Here is a 26,462-nt window from a genome sequence, read left to right as displayed (position 1 = left end):
TTTTGAAAATACATACCATGAATATAATAAAAAACCAAACTTCTAACAAATTCACTAAATATTGTAAATTTCCGAGGAACTCGAAATCAATTCGCGAAAAAAGAAAGAATTTTCTAGAGCTCTTTGCAAAATCATATCGTGTGTTTGACCGTTCACAACTGATGATCAGTTGATCGTAGAGCTTTTAAAACGCTTTGACAAATCTAATCAAAGCATCTGTTGTCGATTTGTGAAAAAATATCAACGCTTTTTAAATTTCAAAATATTTGCAAAAGGAAAAAGTAGTTGACTTATTGGTTTATTGTCGTTCTTTTAAGACTTCTAGAAGATCATTTAGGCTTGTAATTATTTTTAATTAATTAACTAATTTCTGACCCCACCTCAAATTTGGAAATAAAATTTTGCCGTCGGCAACAACAATTTTCGTTTTGGTGAGCGACCGATAAGTCCGACACCATGAGTTATCGCCTAAGCTGCCATACTTTTGATGGTATGAAAAAGCAAGTTAAAAATACTTGTATAATCAAACGGATGGCGATACATTTGAAGTTGGGTAAAATATGTTTTTTAAAAATTAATTTATTTAATTTAATTACTTATGTGTTAAAATTTTATAAAAAAAAATTGTTGGAATAACCGGAATGAAATCCATTAAAAAGGTGGCATCCCCTTTTTTTTTTGGGAAACAGCTGATTGCCGTTCAACTGATTTTTTTAAAGAAAGTTTCAAATCTTTGCAAAAAAGACAAAAGGCAAATATATTTCATTCAGGGGAAGCATGAATAAACTATGCAGGATACAAAAATCCTTATGAGAGTTCTATCCACGCAAGAAACTGGACATACAAAAGACATTTTTTCGCGTTGTTTACTTTTGACCAAAACACAAGTCAGCTGTTTCAGCAGTAAAAAATGAAACGTTCCGATAACAAAACGATGACCAAAAACGTGTGAAAACCGGAGCACCTAAAAACGAAAATCTCGGTTTTGGTCCCAAAACGAAAACCAAAAGTTTAATTAGTGAATAAAAGAGTATATGGTTGCTTAGATTGATCAGTGATGTGAACTTTAATTACTTGGCCGATTTTATAAGAAAAATAATATAATATTAAACTTTATTAAGTAACACATCCATATGAACTTTAAACTAACATTTCACTTCCACTGCACGCTTGAGGTAAATTAATTGCAAACTAATATGATCAGACTCAGCCCTCGGCTCGTTGCATTCGGACGTGCGCTAAGCAGATCTCCGCAGGTGATTTTTACAATCCCTTCTGTTGTGTTTCTTTCGTTTACACAATCTATTTATAGCCACTGCTTGCGGTGGCGGCAGCTTATTGCGGTGCTTCACAACGATAAGCGAGGCTCTAGCAGTAGCGAAAGGTTGGTACAGTTTCACCAAACGATCTGGAGTTTGTTTACAATTGCTTATTTACTTGCAAATAAAATCAATTGTAATTATTCAGTCATGTTCGAACACTCGTCAAGCTGTTAGTGTCTCACCACTCGGCGTGATGAGTGACAGAGAAGGGCGATTCTCTCTCAACGTGTCTTGGCAGGCAATAAAACGCAAAGAAATGTCTCCTCCCACCAACAAGAAAACCAAACTCGTCAGGCAACATCGAGACTCGTCATCTACAATCTCGTTATCTGACTCAGAAGACTTAACTTCTTAAGCTGCTCGTCCCAGCGTAAAACCAGCCACCTACACATCGGCCAAAATCCCAACGGTTTATGCAAATACCACAAACAGCTTTGCATTGTTGGCCACCAATGATGATGATGATATGGATCAAACTGCCGCTTCCACGTCCTCCAAGCCCACTCCCAAACCTACTGTGAGCCCCTCAACCCGTCACCTATCTTCATAACCTCTGTCACAAGCATTGAAGACATGCAGGCATCCTTCTATAAAGTGACGGCTACACATACAAGGCAGGTCGCGAAGGCTAGGTTAGAATCATGGCGAATTGTGAAGCTACAGAACTACAGAAGTTTAGTTAAACTACTGACGGAGAAAAATGTTGAGTTCCATACTTACCAACTGAAACAGGAAAGATCTTACAGAGCTGTCATAAGGAACCTCCACCACAGCACTCCCATAGATCACATCTGGAACGTATTGTCCCAGACAGGTCACACAGTCCGACACATAGTCAACGAATAGAATAGAGCCACTAAAGACCCTCTAACGATGTTCTTCATTGATCTTGAACCTGATATTAACAACAAAGCTATCTTCGAGATCAAACGCTTGTGCAACGCAATAGTAGTAATTGAGCCTCCAAAGAAATTCAATGATCTCACTCAATGCCGCAGGTGCCAGGAATTTGGTCACACGCAAGGCTATTGCAGTAAGCCTATTCGCTGTGTTAAATGTAGTGGCAATCACAAGTCGTCGGACTGCGTCAAACCACGCGAAGCTCCACCAACTTGTGTACACTGTGGAGATAGCCATACTGCATCATACAAGGGATGCAAAATGTACAAAGCACTAGTGCAGCTTCGGGACCAGGGTAAAACCAGTCATCAAGCACCCAGCACGCTGCAGAGACCCCCACTCTCAACCAAAACCACCACCGCCTCGCTCACACAAGCCAACGTCAGCTATGCTGACATACTTCAAAGTAAGACCACGTCCAGCCATACTAAATGTGATCCCAAGCACGGAACTAAAGACTCTGAGCAATCTCTATTAGTTCAGATCCAAGCCATGATGCAGGTAATGCAAACTCAGTTCGCTCAGATGACGCAAATGATGGGCTTACAGAAGTGGAAGTCATGTTGTCCTCTCTGGCTACGATGGCATCGACGCAGCAACATTGAAGTTCCTCCCACCACGCGCACTTGCATACCTCACGGCCATCTACAACGGTATCATTAGGCTTCACCACTTCCCGTCTCAGTGGAAGTGTGCGGAAATCATAATGATATCCAAAGCTGGGAAGCCTGAGGATCCTGCCTCCTACCGTCCCATCAGCTTGCTGGCAATCCTGTCTAAAATATTCGAGAGAATACTTTTAGCCAGACTCTTACCAGTGCTTGAGGAATGGACAATTGTACCAGAGCACCAATTTGGATTTAGACCCGAGCATGGAACGCCTGAGCAATACCACAGAGTAGTTCAGACCATACTCACAGCTATGGATTCAAGAAAATACTGTTCGGCAGCTTTATTGGACGTCAAACAAGCTTTTGATAGAGTATGGCACCTAGGACTCCTGCATAAACTCAAACTACTGCTCCCTTCTCCGTACTACCTGACATTAAAGTCCTACCTTCACCAAATCAACGCCGGAGTACCTCAGGGTAGCGTTCTGGGGCCAGTCCTCTACACGCTCTTCACAGCTGACCTTCCGACCATGCAGAGAGACGACGTCACTATTGCCACCTACGCTGATGACACAGCCTTCTTGGCAACATCTCAAGACTATGCTGAAGCCTCAGTCATCTTTCAAGCGCAGCTGTCTCTACTAGAACCCTGGCTAAAAAGGTGGAACAGCGTGATCAATGAGTCAAAATCTACTCATATTACGTTTGCCACAAGGCCTAAAACATGTCCTCAGGTTCATCTAAACGGCAACACCCTTCCAACAGAAAAGGCAATCAAATAACTTGTCCTAACCATGGACAGACGGTTCACTTGGTCAACACACATCCAAGCCAAGAGGAAGCAGCTCACCCTAAAACCAGACAAATCTCAACTGAGCCTTGAAAACAACGTTCTTTTGTACGAGGCCATACTCATACCTGTCTGGATCTACGGGATCCAACTTTGGGGAACAGCATCGAACTCCATCATACAAAGATTCCACAACAAAACCTTGCGTCTGATCACCAGTGCCCCATTCTACGTCAGGAATCACACACTTCACAATGACTTACGAATGCCAAAGGTATCTGCAGAGATTGTCAAATTCAGATTCAAATACGTGCAAAGACTTGGCACCCACTGTAATCAGCTCGCAATTAACCTGCTGGACAACAGTCTCCACGTCAGACGCCTAAAAAGACACCACCCTCTTGACCTGCCTTTAGGCCATCCAGCGAGTGCTGACCCTTACTCCCCTGTAAATACTCCCTTGTAAATATTCCCCAAAAATGTAAAACCTTCTATATACACCCCATAAAATATACATACTTATTATAAAAAATGTAAATAAAAAAAATTAACATACATACATATGTTTTGTATTTATGCGTATATGTATCATACATATCTACATGTTCGCCTCTATTGGTATGTGCATGCATGTGTAGTTTTGCAACGAAGATGAACACGACAGCAATTGCTCATGTCTTAGATGTTTAGAGTTAAATAGCGGCTTCATAATCACTGCGATATCTCTAGTGGTAGAGTGCAAGCCCAACATGTTGTGATGTGCGAGTTCGAGTCCCGTTCGGGAATACATACATACATACGCAGTGGCGAACAAAATTGAGTGTATGTTCACGACGCAGACTTTCGTCACCCACAAAATCATAGTCACGCCAGAAAATCCAAATCTTTGTTTTATTTTATTTTGATTATTGAATTCTTTATAAATTCTAAGCAAAAACAATGATGATACAGATGAGTTCAAAGAGATTTAAATCAAAAACGAAACAAGTAAGAAAGTTAGAGTCGAGTGTACTCGACTGTGAGATACCCGCTACTCATTTTGAATAAAAGCAATATATTTTGCGGTATAATTCTCAAAATATACCGAATATACTGCCAAAATACTGAAAATATACCAAATGGTATATGTGGTATATCGATATAGTGCCACATTCAAAATATACCATAGATGGCACGATATACCAGATTGTCAGCCAAAGTAACTAAGACCCCCAGTTAGTAGGCGTTTTTGCCCATACAAAGTATTTCTTTATTAACTTTTTTTTTATCTGATCGCAACCAAATTTTCAGGAATCATAACTACTATAGTTATTACTGTATATACCAAAATTCGTAACTCTAGCTTCACGCTTGTTATTCGATTTTTTTGATTTGCAGGGGCGAAAGGGGGCGTGGCAAATATTTGAAACAAACTTGATCTGCGTGCAAACATAACAAATGCTGTCGAAACAAAATATAAAATATAGCTCTATCTCTTATAGTCTCTGAGATCTAGGTGTTCATACGGACAGACGGACATGGCTAGATCGTCTCGGCTGTTGACGCTGATCAAGAATATATATACTTTATAGGGTCGGGGATGCCTTCTTCTACCTGTTACATACATTTCCTGTCGGCACAATGTTATAATACCCTTCTACCCTATGGGTAGCGGGTATAAAAAACCCGCATAAACTTAATTTTGCACTTTGGCACTTTTTGATTTATTTTATCTTTTTTAGTTCTGGAATGCTTTCTTTCAAATTTTAAATTTTTTCTTTAGGAATACGACTCTCGGGACTTTGTGCTGGCTACTGCCCTAATTTAAAAATTTTTTCTAATCCATTTCCTAAAAATTTTCGGTATGGGGGATGTTGAAAAGAGTCGTAGGTCGCTAAAAAATGATTTAAACAGTCAGACGCTCGACTAATGATGTCTTAGATGAGAAGGAACACCAAAGGGTGCTTCTTTGGCTATTAATAGCGTCTATTAAGTGTAGAGGGCTACATTCCAACATGTGAAGCATCCGCAGATCATAATATTTCCACCACCATGTTTTGGAGTTTGGTTTACATTGTGTCTCTGAATTCGTTCTCCGGGCTTACGCCAGCAGTATTGCTTTCCGTCAGACTGAAAAATTTAAATTAAAAATTGACTCGTCTTACCAGACAACTCGATTCCAATCGTCAACAGTCCAATTTTTGTGTGCCCCTTGCAAATTTCAATCGCGCTTTAACATTTTTGTCGGATAATGCAGGTTTGTTTTTTTTTTGCACCTGCAATAAATCCGATGTTTTGCAGCGATTTTCTAGCAGTCCATTCGCTAGCATTCTTGTTAACAGCCAAAGCACCCTTTGGTGTTCCTTCTCATGTAAGATATCATTAGTCAAGCATCTGACTGCTTAAATCATTTTTTAGCGACTGCGACTCTTTTCATACTATTTATGTATGAATGTGTGTTACCAGTCAGGACAGAGAATTGTATATATGTACATATGTTACAGTACAAAGAAAAAAGATTTTTTATCAATAACTAGTATCTCAACTTAAATTGTCTTTCATTTCAGGTTACATTATCCATTTCAATTCTTATTAGTCTTCACGTGTTTTTTCTGTTAGTCGTCGAAATTATTCCACCAACATCATTAGTTGTACCCTTGTTGGGAAAATATCTAATATTTGCTATGATATTGGTTTCCATAAGGTAAGATATAAGAATAATAATACGTTATACATTTAAATGAATGCTTAAAGTGTCATTTCATTAGCATTTGCGTTACAGTTGTGGTACTCAACGTTCATTTCCGTTCTCCTCAAACACACCGTATGGCACCATGGGTTAAACGAGTTTTCATAAACTTCTTGCCCAAATTTCTATTTATTAAGAGACCAACATATAACTTCGAAACAAGGTAAGTATTGTTACAGTCGTTGCGTTTTATATATTCCTTGTCATAATAAAAGCCGTACTCTAAATATTCACAAACAGTGAGTTGGCAGGTGTCGAGATTCTTCAAGTATTGGCCGACTTGTATAATTCCTTTTTTAACTGTTCAAAAACTGAATTCTTAGCGCCAACAATTTAATATAGATTGATACCTGCTACTCATACATATATAATAAAAGCAACACAATACGGTATTATTCTTAAAATTTAACTAATTAATATACTGAAATATAACAAAAGATTTATTTTTTATATATCTATATATTACTGCGTTCAAAATATACCACAGAGTAGAAATTAAGAATCGAAGACTCGAATGTAGAAGGGTATTATAATTTTGTGCTGGCAGGAAATACATATATGTAACAGGTAGAAGGAGGCATCTCCGACCCTATAAAGTATATATATTCTTGATCAGCATCAACAGCCGAGACGATCTAGCCATGTCCGTCTGTCCGTATGAACACCTAGATCTCAGAGACTATGGTATATGTTAAGAGATAGAGCTATTGTTTTATTTTCTACAGCATTTGTTATGTTTGCACGCAGATCAGTTTTGTTTCAAATTTTTGCCACGCCCACTTCCGCCCCGCAAATCAATAAAATCAAATAACAAGCGTAATTTTCAAGCTACATCTGATATATACAATAATTGTAATGTTGTACAATAATTGTAGTAATTATGATTTCTAAAAATTTGATTACGATCAGATAAAAATTGTGGAAGTTATTAAAGAAATACTTTTGTATGGGCAAAACCGCCTACTTACTAGGTGTCTTAGTTGCTTTGGCCGACAATCTGGTATATCGTGCCGTCAATGGTACATTTTGAATGTGGTACTATATCGATATAACAAATATACCGTTTGGTATATTTTTAGTATATTTGTATTTTTGGTATATTTTGAAAAAATATCGCAATATTTTGCTTTTATTCAAAATGAGTAGCGGGTATCTCACAGTCGAGCACACTCGACTGAAACATTCTTACTTGTTTCCTATATACAATTATTTATTAAATAAATTGTACAATTTTGATCCGATCGCAACCAGAAAACTGCGCCCGCAACCGGTGCACCGGGTATTCATGTGCTTTTCTGACACATTTGTACTCATCAGTATGGGTATCTAAAAACACATGAATTTATAAGTAAGAGTGTCAAAAAAAGGCACGATACTTAATGTGCGAGTGCAAAAAAGCACAAGAATTTTTTGGTACCAAAAAAAGGGTAGAAAGGGACACACGGCAATTTGCGTTGTGCCTTTTTACGCACTCGGGCACAGGCACTCGATGACAAATTATGAGTGGACAGGCACGCACATATGTATGTACAATATATGTACATACATACATAAGTATATGTTTGTGTATGTAAGTTAGGATGCAAGAAATGCCGACGTCTTTTGCTTGTGCGCTTAAGAACTATTTATTTCGATACAATTTAAATTATTCAACTATTGCTTGGTTTGTTATTGCGTATGCATGATGACTTACGTAATTACATATGTATATAATTTATAAAAAATGTACATTTTAAAGTAATTTTTATAATTAATAGCATGAATCAAAATTTTTAAAGAATCTGAAAATATGTTTTATAAATTAAATTCAAGAAAATACACCTATTATTTATTTGTCCATTTGTCAAAGTATTAATTTGAAACAATCATTTATAGTCCTTAAATCTATCCGCGAGCTGCAGCGACATATGTATGTACATACAAGCATATAGAGAGGAGGTGGGGGAAAAACACTCGAGTGCATGATACAATTATAGAAGGTAGTCCTGTCGTCTAAGGGTTAATGTCCATATGATTTTGAATGTGTGTGTATCTTACTTATCTTACTCTGCTTGCGAGTCGTGAGTAGCACCGGCACACAAAAATTTTTGGGTGTGAGTTGAGTGCTTATATTTGGCACCATAGAAGATGTCTGATTGCAACCAAGCAATAGTAGGATTCTGCTTTTCCGATATCAGTGCTTTTCTGATATCAATCAGGCGTGCTCCGGTTTTGTTTTCGTTTTGGAACCAAAACCGAGATTTACGTTTTTGGGTTTTGGGTTCTCACAAGTTTTTGGTCGTCGTTTTGCTATCGGAACGTTTTTTGTTGTTGAAACAGCTGACATGTGTTTTGGTTAGAAGTCAACATCGTATGTCCAATCTCCTGCGTGGATAGAACTCACATAAGGATAATAGATAATTTATGCTTCCCCTGAATGAAATATGCCTGCCTTTTGTCTTTTTTTTTGCAAATAAAGATTTGAAACTTACTTAAAAAAAAATCTGTGGAACGACAATCAGCTGTTTCCCACAAAATCAAATGTACTACTGTGGGCAAAAAATGGTAAGACTTTGTTCATAATATTTAATTTTTTTATTTATTCTGTCAAATCTATTTCGTCCCCCTCAAAGTAATCCCCCCTGGTCAGAATATACTTTCGCCAACATTTTTCCCTATCCTCGAAATAGTTGTTAAAGTCAATTTCCGGAATAGCCTTCAATGCGCATAGCGATTCTCGTTTAATGTCTTCAATTGAATCAAAAAGGTTTTCCCGGAGCGGTCGTTTGAGTTTGCCAGAAGTCACACGGATCTAAATCAGGCTAATAAGGTGGTTGTGGAACGATATTGGCTGATTTTTTGCCAAAAAACTCACGAAGAATCAATGCCAGTATGCGACGGTGCATTATCGTGATGCAAAAATCAACAGTTGTTGACCCGTAATTCTGGTCTTTTTAAATGAATTGCTTCACGCAAAAGACGCATAACGCTCAAATAATATTCCTTATTAACAGTTTGGCCGGATGGAAGGAATTCATAGTGCACAACACCACGAAAATCGAAAAAAACTGTCATCTTGACTGTTGGCGCATTTGATGTAAATTAGTTAAGATAATGAAGTTGTCAAATGAAGTTATTAGAATTAGGGCGAAGCGAGAGCGCAATAAAGTTTTCGTTTTGCTCTCTGAGCGAATTCGCCTCGCTTCGCCACTCTAGTTAAGTTAGGCTTTATGTAACTTAGCATAGAATTATAAAGACAGTTGAAATTGAGAACTTATCAGCGCGTCATCACTCTTGCCGTTTGTCTTTATCGTTTCGTTTTCGTCGTCTTACCACAACAATTAGGTCTACTCTTTGTTCGCGAATAAAGCGAAAATATTTAATATCATAAAAACTCTTGTGATTTTTCAATGACCTTGATTTTTGAATGACTTTGACGTGCTCTCTCTTGACCCTTCTTGAAGTCTTTGTACCACTTATAAACATTTTTTGTTACATGATAGAATTACCGAAGGCCTTTTGCAACATTCTGAACGTTTCGGCACCCTAAATTTGATTCCGCACATAAAATTTAATGGAACTTCTTTGTTGAATAATTTCACTCATTGTAAAAATCGCCGAATGAACTTGTTGCACTTCAGAAAAACAAGCATATACTAAACACTAATGATTATTTTGCTGTGATATTTGGAATAGATGTTACTGACAGTCTTGTCAACGTAGAAAAAAAATATTTCTACGAATGGATTTCCGTGCGAATTTTAAATTAAAAAGTTTTACTATTTTTTGCCCACAGTAGTATGTTTGAAAAAAAAAAAACAAATGGCAAATATATTTCGTTCAGGGGAAGCATCATCATCTATGCAATATAAGTTCTATCCACGCAAGAAATTGGACACATGAAAGGCTTTTTTCGCGTTGTTTACTTAAAAGAATGACAATGAGCCAATTAGTGAACTTATTTTTTTTTTGCAAAAAAGATACGAATTGATGTAGAAAAATGCATTTACTTTTCGTTTCGGCAAGACAAACTTACTCGTTTTGCAAATCGAAAGAATCTTTTAAAAGTGAAAACGGAAGCACCATTTTATTAGTTTTCGGTTTCAAAATAAAAACGAAATGTGAATATGAAAACCGGAGCCCGGGTGTATTTCTTTGTATGTGGGACAGCCGAAAGGACATCCACATACATTAAAGTATCGGAGTATCGTTTATGTGAGCAGAAATTAAGCGATTTAGTTTATTGGGTCGGTGGGTTAGAATGATCAAATGAAGATTGATACCAACAAGTAAGAAAGTTACAGTCGAGTGTGTTCGACTGTGAGATACCCGCTACCCATTTTGAATAAAGGCAAAATATTGTTGCATTTTTTTTTTAATATACCGAAAATACTACAAAAACACTAAAAATATACCGAGCGGTATATTTGGTATATCGATATGGTACCACATTCAAAATATACCATAGACGGTACAATATACTAGATTGTCGGATAAAGCAACTCAGACCTCCAGTAAGAAGGCGTTTTTGCCATCGCTAGATCGTCTGGGCTGTTGACGCTGATCAAGAATATATATATTTTATAGGGTCGGCACAAAGTTGTAATACCCTTCTACCCTATGGGTAGCGGGTATAAAAATATATTTTTTTGTTAAATAATTCCTTCCGCAATTTGTGATAATAGGAAAATATGCTTTTGACTGACTATATTTTGAAACAGGATTTTTTTTCATATTTCGTAAAATGAATAAGTCTCTTGAGTTGTTTTAACAAATATGAGACAAATTTTTAACAACAACATAAAAAATATTGCGATCCCGATAATATTTGACCACAATAGTACTATTTCATTTCATACATCAAGTAAAAATACGGCTTTCGCAATGTAGTAAAAGTTAGAGATATGGTGAAGTTCGTGTTTACTCTGAAACATATTTTATAGATAAATCCATTGCACGGATTTTACTCTTTCATTGGCAGGCTTTTGCAAAACTCTTAACATTCCGTTATACTGCTGCCACAGTATTTTGTACTTTGTCGACTTGCCAACTTCAGTATCGCCTGTCGCATTTATGTGGGATTGATTGTGCGTGTTCCTGTTATGAAAGTTCATACCAGAATGAGAAAATCTATTAGAAGATATCGCGTTTCACCATCTGTCCTAAGGCATGGCGTCCATAATTTTCATATCAGAAATGCTCCACATGAAGAATGATGCGTTCACATATCATATCGTAGGAGATCCTTCACAAAATCACGATAAGGTATTAACAATGTGTTTGGGAGCTATTTAACCAGCAATTCAAATTTGCAAATTTTCTCTATTTGCTGATATCTAAACAAAAGCATCTGGTTTTGTGTACTAAGTGTAGTAAGTCGAGTTGGCAGCCTTGGCATTAATTACCATTCATAAGAATAAATTATACCAATTAAACGAATTGTAAGGATCAACTCTGTATGCGTTCAAGACAGCTAAGGCAAAAAAAAATTTCCTTTTCCATATCAATGCCAAGTGCGAGTACATCACTTGATCGGAAAAATTTATAAATATTAAAATATCAGTGATCCAAAGCTGAAAAATAAATTTAATCTAGGAAAACGACTCCATCGGCCACCAGAATAATTATTTTGATAATTTTATAGTACTTTATGTGTTAGGTTTATATATAATTTAATAGGAATTTTCTTAAGCATCTGCATCCATATCGTCTGCATCTACGTTTAGCGCAGCGTAGGCTTTATAAACGCGTAAATGCGCTTCAACAACTTGCCAGACGCCTTATATTCAATGTGTTAGTGAATAAAGAATCGCCTTACATTGCATCGTTTGGAATCTAAGTGGCATAGAATCGCAGCAACACCCCCTACGCCAAAATGGGTACCGCAGGCTAATGATGGAAACATAAACGTAGTGAAGATTTAGCGACAGAGAGAGGGAGAGAAAATCGGAATCGCCTCTAACCCTTGCCAGTGTTGCCCCATAGTGTCCGATTGTGCGGATCCTCTTTGGACGAAGAACAAAAGTGTTCATCGCCTGCTCTAGATGTCTTGAGTTTCCTTAATAAGCTTGTACAGTTAACTAATGTATAGATTTGATTTGATTTTGAATATATAATGAATAACGTAGCGTAGCTTCTATTTGCAATCTCAGTAATTTTAAGTTACATTAGACATTTGACATTATTAAAAAATGCATAAACAGAAAAAACACACCCACATCAAACGACTTCAGGCCTCATAACTAGTAAACTGTGAACACCAGATTAAAAATAAATATATGCTTGGCCGATATAAAACAAACAATGAATTATTAAATGCCAACAGTATCTACATATATAAATACCCAACATATCTCAATTTATAGTTGTTATACATAGTTGTGATTTGCTGTAAATAATAAGGGATATTATAGTTTCGTGATCTCCCATCTGAATTGTGTAGTTAAATAATGTATCTTACACAGAGTATTGAATTTAAAATTTTACCGAACATGTAGGTATTAAAATTCCCCTTATGGGCACCTGAGTTTAGTTGCGTGTCATAAACATAAGTGTAAACCCCATAATAGGATTTACAAGAAGTGAGGGTACAGAAAGGGATCCACAACATCCATGATCTTCGACCTTTAGGTTTGTTCGTAAGCCGACCCAGGTTTCGCCGTTTTAGATATCGATAAATTCTCTGCTGACCTCTTTGATAAATAAAGCCCACCCCATTTGCTCTGAGCAACATTCGGTCCCTGTAAGCAGATTACGTTTTCAAAAGCTGTCCTCAAACGGTTTGTTACAAATGCGCTCCATCTTATAATTGACTTTGAGCTCTGAGCTCAAAGTCGAAGTATCCACCTTTTAATCCGTGCTGGTATGATGTTAAAATCTGTTATCAGTTAAAATTCTAAGCTGTAGTAATAAGACGTTTAATTAATCTAAATTTTCTCTGAATTTGCATCAATACCATAACTTGATAATACATACATACATATGTGTCTAAGAAAACGTAGTTGGTCAGCTTTATAAATGTATTTGCTTTCGTTTAATTCAGCATTATTTTGTTAACTTTTTGGTACCTTTGTTTTTTCAATAATAATAATTATTATCAATGTAGTTAAAGTTATTCGTAACTACGAAAAGCAGTTGCATATGACTTCTTTGGAATACATCTTGCGCGAATTGACTCCAAATAAGAGCCGATTAGAGCGAAACTCATTAGAGTTAAAAATTTATCTCTCAATAATCTTATCTTTCAAGCCGATATCTTTGATTTCTTTCTTTTATTAATCTAAACTCATCTATACCTATAGACTAGTTAGTCAAGACATAAGTAGGCAAACTTTTTTTTTTTTGGTGGTTGCTTTATAATTACATCTAGGAAAATTCGTAAAGCCAACAAAAATCTAACGTGTCCCATAACTATATCATATAAGACTACATTACATTACTTACCATATTTTGGTATCAAATGATACCAAATACCTGATAAAACAATAAAAATATAACATTTTATTACAAACCTATACTTTCATGAGAAACACTAAACTTAGGCAAGTTCACTTCGCAAAACAAACAAACAGAAAAAATTTGTGCTCCCGTTTTCATTTTCACAAGTTTCTTTCGATTTGCAAAACGAGCAAGTTTGTCTTGTCGAAATGAAAAGCAAATGCCTTTTTCTACATTAAATCAGATGTTATTTGGAAAATGAAAAAATAGTCGGCACATTGGTTTTTTGACGTCGAATTTGGAATTCTAATTTTGCAGTTGGTAACAATTTTCGTGATTTTGGTGAGCGACCGATTTTGGTGGAACAAAGAAGCAAGTTACAAATACTTGTAACATATAATGAAAAGGATGATATTAAATTTGTCGAAGTTTTTTTTCTGCGAAAAAGAGAAAAACGAAATCTATTTCTTTCAGGGGAAAGCATAAAACATCTATGCAGAATAATATTATACTTATGACTAAAAACGGAGCAACTCAAAACGAAAATCTCGGGTTTGGTCCCAAAACGAAAACAAAAGTGAATGTCGGTGTACGCATGATAGTAACGAATTTTAAATCTTATTGAATTTACATATGTATATAAAATATTTGAAAACTAAAGCTTTCTATTCATTGCTGCTGTCATCTGCGTTAATATATGTATTTGAGTATGTACTTAAGTTAATGACGTAGGGAAGGAAAAATAATTTGGTATATTTGTGCTGTACTCACACGCACACCGACTTTGTGTATTTGTGTAAGGCATATTAAAATCTTCCATTTTTAATTTTCAGTAAATTGCTTTTGAAGGATGCTCATGCCTGTTTTTATCCTTATTACTCTTCGACCAACATCGATCGTCTGGTGGGTTCTGGATATAGTCACACACCTTCAAAAGAGGAATTGACAACACAAAGGTACTTAATTTAACTAAAACCTCAAATATCGTCATTAGGTACAAAGTATTAGTTGGTGTATGTAAATGAGTAACTTATGGATTTACAGATGCCGCTGATTACTTTCACTTATATGTAGTTAATTTTATTATTAACTTGAATCCAATGTAGCCATTGTTGTCGTATTTAAAATAATGAAAGAATTCTATAACCTTAAAGAATCCCATCACAATTTTTTACTTTGGGAAATGCAAAAATAATATCTTACATTATTAATAAAAAATTATTAATTTTGTCTGATGTTCATTTTTCGTACATCAATTGACTTACATAAGTCTTTCTTTGAGCTACATATGTACATACTACAGTCGAGTGTGCTCGATTGTGAGACACCCGCTACTCTTTTTCAGCAAAAGCGGTATTCTTAAAGTATGCCAAATTTATATACTAAAAAACTACTGAAATATACCGAAGCATATATTTGGCATATTGATATACTATTATATTTAAGATACACTATAGATCAACTAAAACCCGACTGCAGCTACCTTTTTCAACCATATACAATTATTTCTTCAAAAACTAATGTAATTTTTATTTAGTATTGAAAAATACTGTAATTATGATTGTGATGTGGCAAAAATCGATTAAACAATCGAATTACGAAAATCTTCGATTGATAATATGACACTTAACTCACATGATCAGAAATACTTAATTTGAGTGACTATTTGATTATTGTATAGATTGGAACCAAAAATTAATTATTCCCGCTATCCATAGGGTAGAAGGGTATTATAACTTTGTGCCGGCAGGAAATATATGTAACAGGTAGAAGAAGGCATCTATAAATTCAATTCTTTCCGTACTAATTTTTGTAATGTTTTATCAATAAATGGCTTTTTTTTAAATAATTTAAGTTTGTACGCAGACTTTTTCTGATTCGAAAACAGGTGTATTTTTCGTTTTTTGATTTTAATTAAAAGTTGCTGATGGAAATAATTGAAGACTGGTTATATTTTTTCATAATAGATATGTTGTTAGTTTAAAAAAAAAATGAAGCCAATATCTTCAATACAACTATTTTTATTTAACATCAAAGTTGCGCGTTAAGTTTGTACGCCGACTTTTTCTGCTTAGTGTATAAGCAAAGTTCGTTGTGCGTTGAAATCAAACAGTTTTTACGTTCAATTTAGATCATAGTAATATTTATTATGATAAATAAATATTTATTTTGTTATTGGAATTCAAAGTGGACTGGTTGGTAATAAATAGGAAGAAAAAAGTATCCTTAGAAACTACAAATGGACATCGGACAAAATGAGCCAATTTGAATTTACAAATACAAGATATACTTTTGGAATGTTCGGACATTGAAAATAAAAATTATAAAAGTGATGGCGAATTTTTACGAAACCAAAGTGATACGAGCGTATGAGTATAGTATACATTGCATAAGCGATTATGTACAAGGTCTCCTTTGATTGCTTGAAAAAATTAATTGAGACCTATGTACATATATAGGAACAGGAATTTTATGTATATTTCGCAAATTGAATAAGTCTCTGCCACAGGCGGGTTGCATATGAGGAAGACTACTTTAATAGATATGAGATAAATTTTTAACAAAAACATTAAAAATGTTGGGGTCCCGATAATATTCGACCACGGTGGTACAAAATATTCATTACAAAGATCAAGTGAAGATACGGCTTTCACAATGTAATAGAAGTTAAGAAGAGTGCTCGTTCTGTGGGCAGGTTCCCCATCATTTGGGTGTGCAGCCTGTTCTTCTTAATCTCGCAGATCGTGAATGAGTTGATAATGGATTTGAATTAATTTAATTTGGAAATCCAAAATTTGAAGAAAATCAGAGGCATTTTTAAGGCGTTCCCCCATGTAAGAATGTACGTAGGGTAAACGGACCAATAGTCGGAACATGCAGGAACATGCAAGGATAACGGATGGCTTTTTTCCTAGCCAAGTGAGTGGTACGCTCTTAAACGCTCACCAGATCTTGTGAGGCGATACCTCGGCTCGCGAGATCGGTTGGATTGTGCTCAGATCGCACATGCGTCGAACTTTTAGAGTCGCTGACTTGTACTATTTTGGCCACATGATTGGCCAAAAAAGCTGTCCACGTGTGTCTTGCTTAGCATCTGGTAACTCAGAGATTAATGTAGTCTCAGACCGTGAGTTGATTAATGCTGTGGTATATGCAACACGTAGATGGCATACATTAATCACTGGCGTTCCGGGAAGGATAATGCGCGTTCGCAGCAAACAGAGGCTTTTTTGTTTGATATAGATCATTCGATCGTTGACCGACGTGTGCAGAAATCAAAAACACACAGGGACAGGATAATTATCTTTTGAGCATAAGTAACAAGACTTGCCTTCTTAATGACTTGCGCTTTGAAAGAATTAATCTTTTTTCAAGCAGTGATCGACTTCTGTGAGTTCAATCGCTTCGAGTGTCCGATGGCGTTCGTTGAGAAAAGTGCTCAAGAACTGAAATGCTACCAAAGACTGCTCCCATAAGGAAAGGATAAGCTTTGGAAGCTTTGACGAAGTGGAAAATTCAGAGTGCTCTAAAGCGATTATCTCTCAATGATGTTTTGCATATCTTTAATCTTAAATCCTGAGTAACCGTAGCCAGGTTGAACAGAATCTTAAGTTGGCTGATGACAAGCAAGCGTTTATACTTCAATCGCTCGAAAGCGCGCACCAAGCCGGCGCGAAACCATTGTCCGTGAGTGGGAATTTCGCGATTATTTCGTTGGTCTCACTTGCAGTCTTTGAGTTCAAGAGAACAATTTCTCGAACGCCGGCAATCTCGGATTGGTGACATAGATGGCTGTAAAAGGTCACGGAAGGTTGATCAGACATGGTCTACTCCCGTTGACAAGGGAGTCTGTTCGGATGCCTGGAAGGGCTCGTGGCTGTGTCGAATGGCCAATGAACAGAAAAAACCAAATGTAAACAACATTATTTTTGATACACTTTAATATGTCGAAGTTTGGACCTTGAAAAGTGTTTTTGCGGGGAGTTCTTCTTCATTACTTCAATATGAAGAAAACTGCTGCCGAAAGCCATCTTATTTTAGTGAAAGTTTATGGTGAACATGCTCTAGCTGAGCTAACGTACCAAAAGTGGTTTACAGGATTTATGTGTGCGATTTTGACTTGGAAGACGCAGAACGTCCTGGACAGCCATTTGGTGGGATCAGAAGGGTGTGCTGTATTATGAGCTGCTCAAATCGGGTGAAACTATCAATGGAGAATGCTACCGAACACAGCTTAAATTCACGACGAGCTGCGGAGGCTGCTGGACATGGTCTGCTCCTCCAATAACCATATTATAATCGGAACGGACGCCAACGCCCACCATAGCGTCTGGGGAAGTCCCGACATTAACGACAGGGGTGAGTCAGTTCTTAATTTTATCCTTAACTATAAGCTTAGACTAGCCAACAGAGGTGAGGTATCTACCTATGTAGGTCCCACCTCTAGTAATGTGCTGGACTTAACGATTGCGACTGAGTGCACCAATGTAGAAGAGTGGAGGGTCCTGGATAGACCCTCCTTCTCGGATCACAAGTACATTCAATTCACCATTCCTTTTAACAGGGTACCTGCGGTTCAGCCGTTCAGAAATCCCCGTAACACGAACTGGGCGAAATTCTCTAGCCTTGTTTCCAAGTCTCTTGGTCAGCCGGGTAACATCAACTCGGTACAGGACCTAGAAACTACTGTCAATGTCCTCTCAGCAGGACTACTTTCAGCGTTTCGCGAATCTTGTATGCTCTCAAGACCGACGAGAAGATCGAAGCCACCCTGGTGGAACCCAGATCTCTCATCGCTACGTGGGAAGCTTACTAGCATGTTTCAACTTGCTAAGAAGGCGGATAACGAATATGTCTGGGACGAGTATAGGTCTCTCCTGAAGTCGTACAAGAAGATGATCCGATCATCCAAAAGGTCTTCATGGAGAACCTTTTGCTCGGAACTGGATAATATCAAAGACACCTCCAGACTCAGGAAGCTGCTGTCCAAGCAGGCTTCCAGTCCTAGTCTACTCAAGTCGGGCGATGGAGCGTGGACGGAGAGTAGTGCTGAAACTCTTGAAGCACTGCTCTCAACTCATTTCCCGGGATGTATTGGAATAGAGAACAGTGACTGGCAGCTCTTTCCTAGTCTCCCAGTTATGAGACCCCCTGCCGGTCTAATTACAGATAACAAAATAATTTGGGCTATCGACTCCTTTGCGAAGGTCAGGTCGCCCGGTCTCGATGGACTTTCGCCAGCAATGCTGCAAGCCAGCAAGCCCACGATTGTTCCGTGGCTATCGGGTATCTATTCGGCGTGCCTCGCATGGGGTCATATCCCCACTCTTTGGAGGACCTCGAAAGTCATTTTCCTGCCCAAGGCAGGCAAATGCAGTCATGTGGTCCCAAATGACTTCAGGCCTATCAGCCTAACCTCTTTCCTGCTAAAAACGTTGGAAAAGCTACTTGATTTGCACATCAGAAGCAACTCAATGCATCTATTGTCCCCAAATCAGCATGCGTACACAAAGGGCAAGTTCATTGAGACACCTCTCCATGCTCTAGTGGCCTCCATCGAAAAAGCAGACCATTACAAAGAATATGCTTCGGGAGCATTTCTTGATATTTCAGGCGCCTTCAATAATGTCACTACGGACGCTATTTTGAAGTGCCTTACCTCAGTTAACACGGCTCCAGCGATCCACAGGTGGGTCAACTGCCTTCTTTGTGACAGGCGGGTGGTGGCTACGTGGGGCGATGCGGCCATCACAAAAGAAGTGCGAGGTGGCACTCCCCAGGGTGGGGTCCTCTCGCCTCTCCTTTGGAATTTGGTCGTAAATAGCCTACTTCAAAAATTCACTAGACGGGCCCCCAAGTTAATTGCCTATGCCGACGACATAAGCATTTTAATAACTGGGAAGTGCCCAACCACCCTTAGTTCCGTAATGGAACTTACTTTACGGGAAGTTAAAGCATGGGCCGAATCAGCCGGGCTCAGCATTAACGCGGACAAAACGGACCTTATCCTCTTCACGAAGAGGTATAAGGTACCTGCGTGGTCTCCCCCAAAAATAGGCTGCACTATGCTAAAGCCGAGCCTAGCAGTAAAATACCAAGGTGTGGTCCTGGACAGCAAACTGTCATGGAAGCTCAATGTGTTAGAAAGGGTAAAGAAGGCCACCGGAGGCTTGTACATGGCGAAAAAGATGCTTAGTTGCACTTGGGGCCTCTCTCCTAATCTAATGCGGTGGATATACATCGCAGTTGTTCGCCCTATCCTCACCTATGGTGTTATAGTGTCGTGGCAGGCCACGGAAAAAAGGACGTACCTATCCATCATGGAAAAGACACAGCGTCAAGCGCTACTGTGTATCACAGGCGCTCTCAGGTCGACGCCAACTAAAGCCCTCGAGGTAATAGCTGGTGTCGAACCATTAAACCTATACGCGCAATCCATAGCCGCAAAATCGTCCCTACGGATTGCCGCAACTGGCAATCTGGGTCTTCTAGGCTATGGTCACAGCGCCATTGGTAGGGAGACTAGTAGAGACTTGGACTATACTATCCCCCTTACCAGTACTGACCATATTAACACAATATTCTTGGAACCGGAGTGCTGGCGGGAAGGGTTATGCATTCTTGAAGCCCTCAACCTCTTCACCGACGGGTCGAAGATGGATGATGGTGTCGGAGCGGCCATATACTGCCCAGACCCGGTCTCCAAACAATCCTATAAACTCCCAGACCATTGCAGCATCTTCCAGGCGGAAGTTTTTGCCATTGGCAAGGCTGCCGAATTGGCTCGGGGTTTTCAGCGTAATCACACCTCTATTAACATCTTTGTTGACAGCCAAGCAGCAATAAGATCAATGCACTCTGATGTGGTCAAGTCCAAAGTTGTCCTGGACAGCAGAAGAGCAATAGAGTCGCTGAACGCATCTGCGGTCGTGCGTATCTATTGGATCCCAAGCCACCGGGGCATCGATGGCAACGAGATCGCAGACACTCTCGCCAAAGAGGGAGTGGGGCTCGATGTCGGTAACATGTGCAATGTTCCGATATCCCTGCGAACTCTAGGCAGTGAAATTGAGGTGCGCTCTAGACTTCAGTGGGACGCGAGCTGGCGTAATGCCAACTCGTGCAAAACTGCAAGGCTGATGTGTGCCTCTACTAACAAAAACTTAACCAAATTCGTCATGCAGCTTTCAAGGAAAGACTGCAGGCTAATGCTAGGCATTTTAACTGGTCACTGTCTGTCAGCTGTCCATGCTGTAAAGCTGGGCATCACGAACAGTGATCAGTGCAGGAAATGCAACGAACCCGAGGTTAAGGAAACACTTGAGCATCTTCTCTGTAGATGCCCAGCGTTATCCCGACTCCGGCTGAAATACTTTAATTCGCCGTGCCACAACGATCTTCGGGACGTTTCACGGCTACCTCCTAGGATGCTTCTGGCTTTTGCCAAAAACGCATCCATACTGTGCGACTTCTGAGACGAAGATACGCTACCGGTACAGCTACGGACCGCCACTGGTCTATGCTTTGCCCCGTACAGGGGCAGCCGGTTCCACCTAACCTAACCACCTACTTAAATTCACAAAGCTTCAAATATTTGTGTACAAAAAGTTCGTTTACTTATTTGTGATGAAAATCATAGAAAAAGTCTTTTTCTGGGAAAAGCACAGGTTTATATTACATTTACGGCCGACAATTTGAGTTTCGGAAGTACAACCACGAAGCTTACAAGTTTTTTTGTCAGCGCGTGATAAAAACATTGGAAAATGATCGACGATATAACGTACATTATTAATCGGTAGGAAAGTTTTTCTCCCTGTGCATTTATTTTCCTTTCCATCAACTTGTCGCGGGCGCCCGGGTCCTTTTGTCCGACACCTCCCATGTGGCTGTTGCATTCGTGGATAACATTTGGGCAATTTATGTCAACGTACTTTTTTTTGGAACGAACAAAAGTTGAACAACGTTGTCACCTGCTCCACAATATATCTCGAAATTATAGCAAAAGCCAAAAAGTCACATCATTAGTCAAATCGTCCTCCAATTATTCTTCTCCATCCATATCAATGTCAAAATCAATAGAATTTAATAATTTTTCAATCTCTACGTCGGAAAGAGCTGAGCTTATTCAATTGTCGTCGTTCCATGTGTACTGAAGCAATTATTTGTACTTAGATATTGTATAGGTTGTTTCCTTTTCAAACTTACCTTATACATTTTTTTCACGAATTGTCTCAAGACCGCCTCTAGACGGGCTACTTTATAAATTCAATAAAAAGCTAACGAACATTTAATTTTAGTGTGGGTTTCGTATTTTGCGTCCTTGAGACTATCAGCAACACGGTACAATTTTTTTTTCAGCAGCAAACTATTTATAATATTTTAATAATAATAAACCAAAACACAATTGCTGCTCCACAGACTCTTGTCTTTCCACAACAGGTGGAACAAGGCAATTTCATTGTTTCATTGGAATAGCATGTCAAGCATCTACGTTAAGAGTAACGAGATGTATACGCTATTATCCCTTATCATATAACAAAATTTTCGAAATAAATATTCAAAGATTGACACAGATATTAAATAAATCTGTTTGAATAGCGCCTGAAGATTTTTTAAATTTGGAACAATTTTCCGATCAATAGCTGTTTGACTACCTACACATGGGATTGTAGCGCCTAAGTCTAATAGAACCATTATTGAATATACGTCGTCTGGAGACGGTATTAATTTATCATTTCGTTTGTCACTTTCATGAATAATAAAAACGAATACTAATAAGGAACTCAAATAGGCATATTTATTTATTATTGATTAACGGATGCGGTAGTGCGGTAGTAAATTTTGGCCTCAAAATTTTTGGATTCACTCCTAGTGTCGAGTCTGCTTGACTGTGAGATACTCGCTACATATTTTGAATAAAAGCAAAATATTGCGGTATTTTTTCAAAATATACTAAACGGTATATTTGTTGTATCGATATAGTACCACATTCTAAAGATACCATAGACGGCGCAATATATCAGATGGTCAGCCAAAGCAACTAAGTAGGCGTTTTTGCCTATACAAAAGTATTTCTTTAATAACTTCCACAATTTTTATCTGATCGCAATCAAATTTTCAGAAATCATAAATACTGTAGTTATTATTGTATACAATGAAAATTACGCTTGTTATTTGATTTTATTGACTTACGGTTGCGGAAGTGGGTGTGGCAAAAATTTAAAACAAACTTGATCTGCGTGCAAACAACAAATGCTGTCGAAAAAAAATATAAAATATAGCTCTATCTCTTATAGTCTCTGAGATCTAGGTGTTCATACCGACAGACGGAAAGACACGAGGACGGGCAGACGGACATGGCTAGATCGTCTCGGCTGTTGATGCTGATCAAGAATATATATACTTTATAGGGTCGGAGATGCCTCCTTCTTCCTGTTACATACATTTCCTGCCGGTACAATGTAATAATACCCTTGTAGGGTACATGGGTAGCGGTTATAATTATACCATATATCGGGAACGGTGTTCATACTTACGGTCGGACAGATAGACATGGCTATATATTTTCGGCTGTTGTCGATGATGAAAAAAATGTATACTTTATGGGGTTGAAGATCTCATTTTCTGCTTATTGTTTCCTGAAGTCACTGAGCTTTTAAACTCTTCTACCCCTATATATATATATATATATATATATATATATATATATATATATAGGGATCTATATATATATATATATGTATATAATGTATATATATATATATATAATATGTATATATTTATAATAAATTATAGGTAATAGGTAAGAAGTGTATTATAACTCCGACCTTATAATGTATTTCAATTCTTGATCAGGGTCAACAGTCGAGGCAATATAGGCATGTCCATCGTCTAGATGTCAGAGTCTATAAGAGATAGATATACATTTTTCGACAACACTAACTATGTTTGCAGGCAGATCAAGTTTGCTTAACATTTTTGCGCCACGCCCACTTCCGCCCCCGCCAAATCGACAAAATCGAATAACAAGTGTAATTTTGGTACATACAATTAGATTATCAGCCAATACAGGTATGACCCGCTGTAGGTTTAATTTGCAATATAGAAGTTTTTCTCAAATAGCTTCTACCATAATTAACCGATCGAAATAAAATATTTAGAATACTATGTTTAATTGTTAATTGTTTATACTAAAATTCGCGACTCTTTCTTGAAAAACTTTATCTGCGTGCAAACATTACAAGTACTGTCAAAAAATTATATATCTGTCTCTTTCAACTATTTCCTTTAAAAAGGTCATACCGCTGTACATACTGAAAAAAAATGAATATGTTCTTAATACTAATGTGTGTTACTAATTTAAATAAAACACTTAATTCGAAAACAAATTTTCTGTCCAGCAAATTTTGATATAAACCTATTCAATTATTAATTTCTTATAACTTTCCTCCCATATTCATTTCATTTTAAAGTTTTAAATCAAAACCAAAACTTTATCTATTTATCCTGCAATGTAGCCTAACAAGCACAGGACCCTTTGGTGGGAGCTGTCAAGTCCATGGTCCTTTACCGCAACTTACTCATTCGAGCTCTGAAGATTTAACAGCGGTTCCCGATTTAGACATTGGAAATTCTGGAATAAGAAGCCCAATTTTAAATAATCCAGCATTTTCGCATTCAAAATGCCCTCCACGAGTTCATCGCAGCTGTTTTTGTGTTCGCTTTATTGCCGAACATACTAAAATGCAAGAGGATTCTACTAAAGTGAATTTTAAACTTAATGAACAAACAAATTTATGTCTTTTAACACAACTTATTTGCATTACAGGTTAAAGAAGATTGGAAATATGTCGCAATGGTGTTGGATAGATTATTTCTATGGATTTTCACGTTGGCTGTTGTAGCTGGTACAGCTGGAATCATATTGCAAGCACCAACTCTTTATGACGATCGAATTCCAATAATTGAACAAAAGGATTTGGAGTTTTCCGGAACTTCTGCTGGCCGCTGTAGACCCCCCCAATAGCATTTTTATTCCAAAACCGCGCATATAATTTCGAATTGACCGTAATGTACTTGTGTGTCAAATCAATCAATCACAAACGCCAGCATTACAGTTTTCATACAAAATTTATTTTTTCAAACAAGAAAATCTATTGTGAAAGTGCCAGATATATTGGTATTGAAGCATTACTCAGCTTGGCCCCTTAAAAAATATAATACATAATTTGTAAACCAATTCAAGTTAATCATTATTTTAATCATTATGTTTAATTTTAGATTATGAAAATTTAATATTCTTCGTTAGTATTACAAATTACATTAATTACCCTTAATAGTATGTAACAGAAACCTATATATTTTTGACCGACCCTTCGAAGTGTTATGTAAACATATCGGTAAAATGTTAAGCCACTCCATGAAAATAATTTGTGTTTTATCCTGTATATAATGAAAATAATAGTCCATTTAGTTTATAAAATCTCTAATTATATTCTGTTTAATTATATAATTCAAATAGTTTACCGTCAGCAAAGAAAAATCTCTATAGATAAATCGAACTTTCTATACCCTGTACCCAATTAAACGCATGAAATCAGGTAGAAAAATATTCAAGTTTTTATAAAGCTAACATTCTTAGGTTTGTAGTATTTTAATAACCGGAAATTTATGTATAAATTTATGTATAACAGATTTGATCACTCACTTTTTTCAAATTTAAATCGTCTTTTTAATGTGCTTTTCCCAAATGAGCAAACTTTTTGTCGTGTGGAAATTCTATATATTTCGCAACCTCCACATATTTAATATGACCCTAAAATTAGCACGTAACATAATTATTGCTTAAATAACTTCTACAATTTATATCCGATCGCAACGGAATTTTCAGGTATCATAAATACTGTAGTGCCGGGATAATAGATGGCGTGGCACTTGTTATAATGCATATGTGCGAGAAATATATCTCTATCTTTTATAGTATCTAAGATATAGGTGTTCATACGGGCGGACAAACTGACGAATGTGGCTATATCGTCTAAGTCTCTATCGCACATAAATATGAAATACTCAGCTATTTTAATAAATTGTCCTTAAAAAGATATACAAGTTCTCAGCTTTTTCACAAAGTTTATACTTGACACTGGGTAGCGGGTAACTCCATAAAATAAACATTTGTTGATTAGCGTCAGTAGCTGAGAAACTATTAACAGTTGTTATTGTTTTAGATTTTTGCAAATTATAATTACATTCTATATGAATGTAAAAAAATTAAAAATTGATTGCTATACAACAAAGTAAAGATTACAGTAGTGTGCTCGACTGTGTGAGATACCCGCTACCCATTTTTTAATAAAGGCAAATATGATCATTGCTAATAAAAAATACTAAAATATACAATATATTCGATATCGATATAGTCAGAAATAATTACCATAAAACGGCAACAATGCTCTGTTTAAGTAGCTTTTTGCCCTACAAATGTATGTTCTATCACATTTTTATCGATGCCTTTTCAGGAATGTACTATAATTATTATTATATATACGAAAATTCGTAGCTCTAGCTTTAAAATTACATTCGATTTTTTTAATTGCGGGGCGGAAGTGGCGTGGCAAGCGGAAACTAATGCGTGCAAAACATAACAAAATGCTGTCGAAAAAAATTATAGCTCTATCTCTTATAGTCTCTGAGAT

The 26,462-nt window shown here is 37.2% G+C and overlaps 1 protein-coding gene across 5 annotated transcripts in view; it reads left to right on the top strand.

Annotated features, from left to right (window-relative positions):
• LOC117573203 (acetylcholine receptor subunit alpha-like) overlaps positions 1 to 26,050 on the top strand; it is a 98,533-nt gene extending 72,483 nt beyond the window's left edge. For 4 of the 5 annotated variants that reach the window (XM_034256196.2, XM_034256197.2, XM_034256195.2 and 1 more), the window contains 5 exons: positions 6,170 to 6,306; positions 6,371 to 6,514; positions 14,601 to 14,723; positions 24,285 to 24,531; positions 24,596 to 26,050. In XM_034256196.2, coding sequence (XP_034112087.1) covers positions 6,170 to 6,306; positions 6,371 to 6,514; positions 14,601 to 14,723; positions 24,285 to 24,531; positions 24,596 to 24,793 — 849 coding nt within the window. In that variant the 3' untranslated portion in view covers positions 24,794 to 26,050. Of the gene's footprint in view, positions 1 to 6,169; positions 6,307 to 6,370; positions 6,515 to 14,600; positions 14,724 to 24,284; positions 24,532 to 24,595 lie in introns of those variants that run through there. The other variant, XR_004572674.2, reaches the window with a different exon arrangement.
• Positions 26,051 to 26,462: the final 412 nt, after the last annotated feature.

This window comes from Drosophila albomicans, chromosome 2R (assembly GCF_009650485.2).
Source record: "Drosophila albomicans strain 15112-1751.03 chromosome 2R, ASM965048v2, whole genome shotgun sequence".
Lineage (NCBI taxonomy): Eukaryota > Metazoa > Arthropoda > Insecta > Diptera > Drosophilidae > Drosophila > Drosophila albomicans.
Note: the sequence above shows the minus strand (reverse complement) of the source record. Positions and strands in the feature narration are given on the sequence as shown.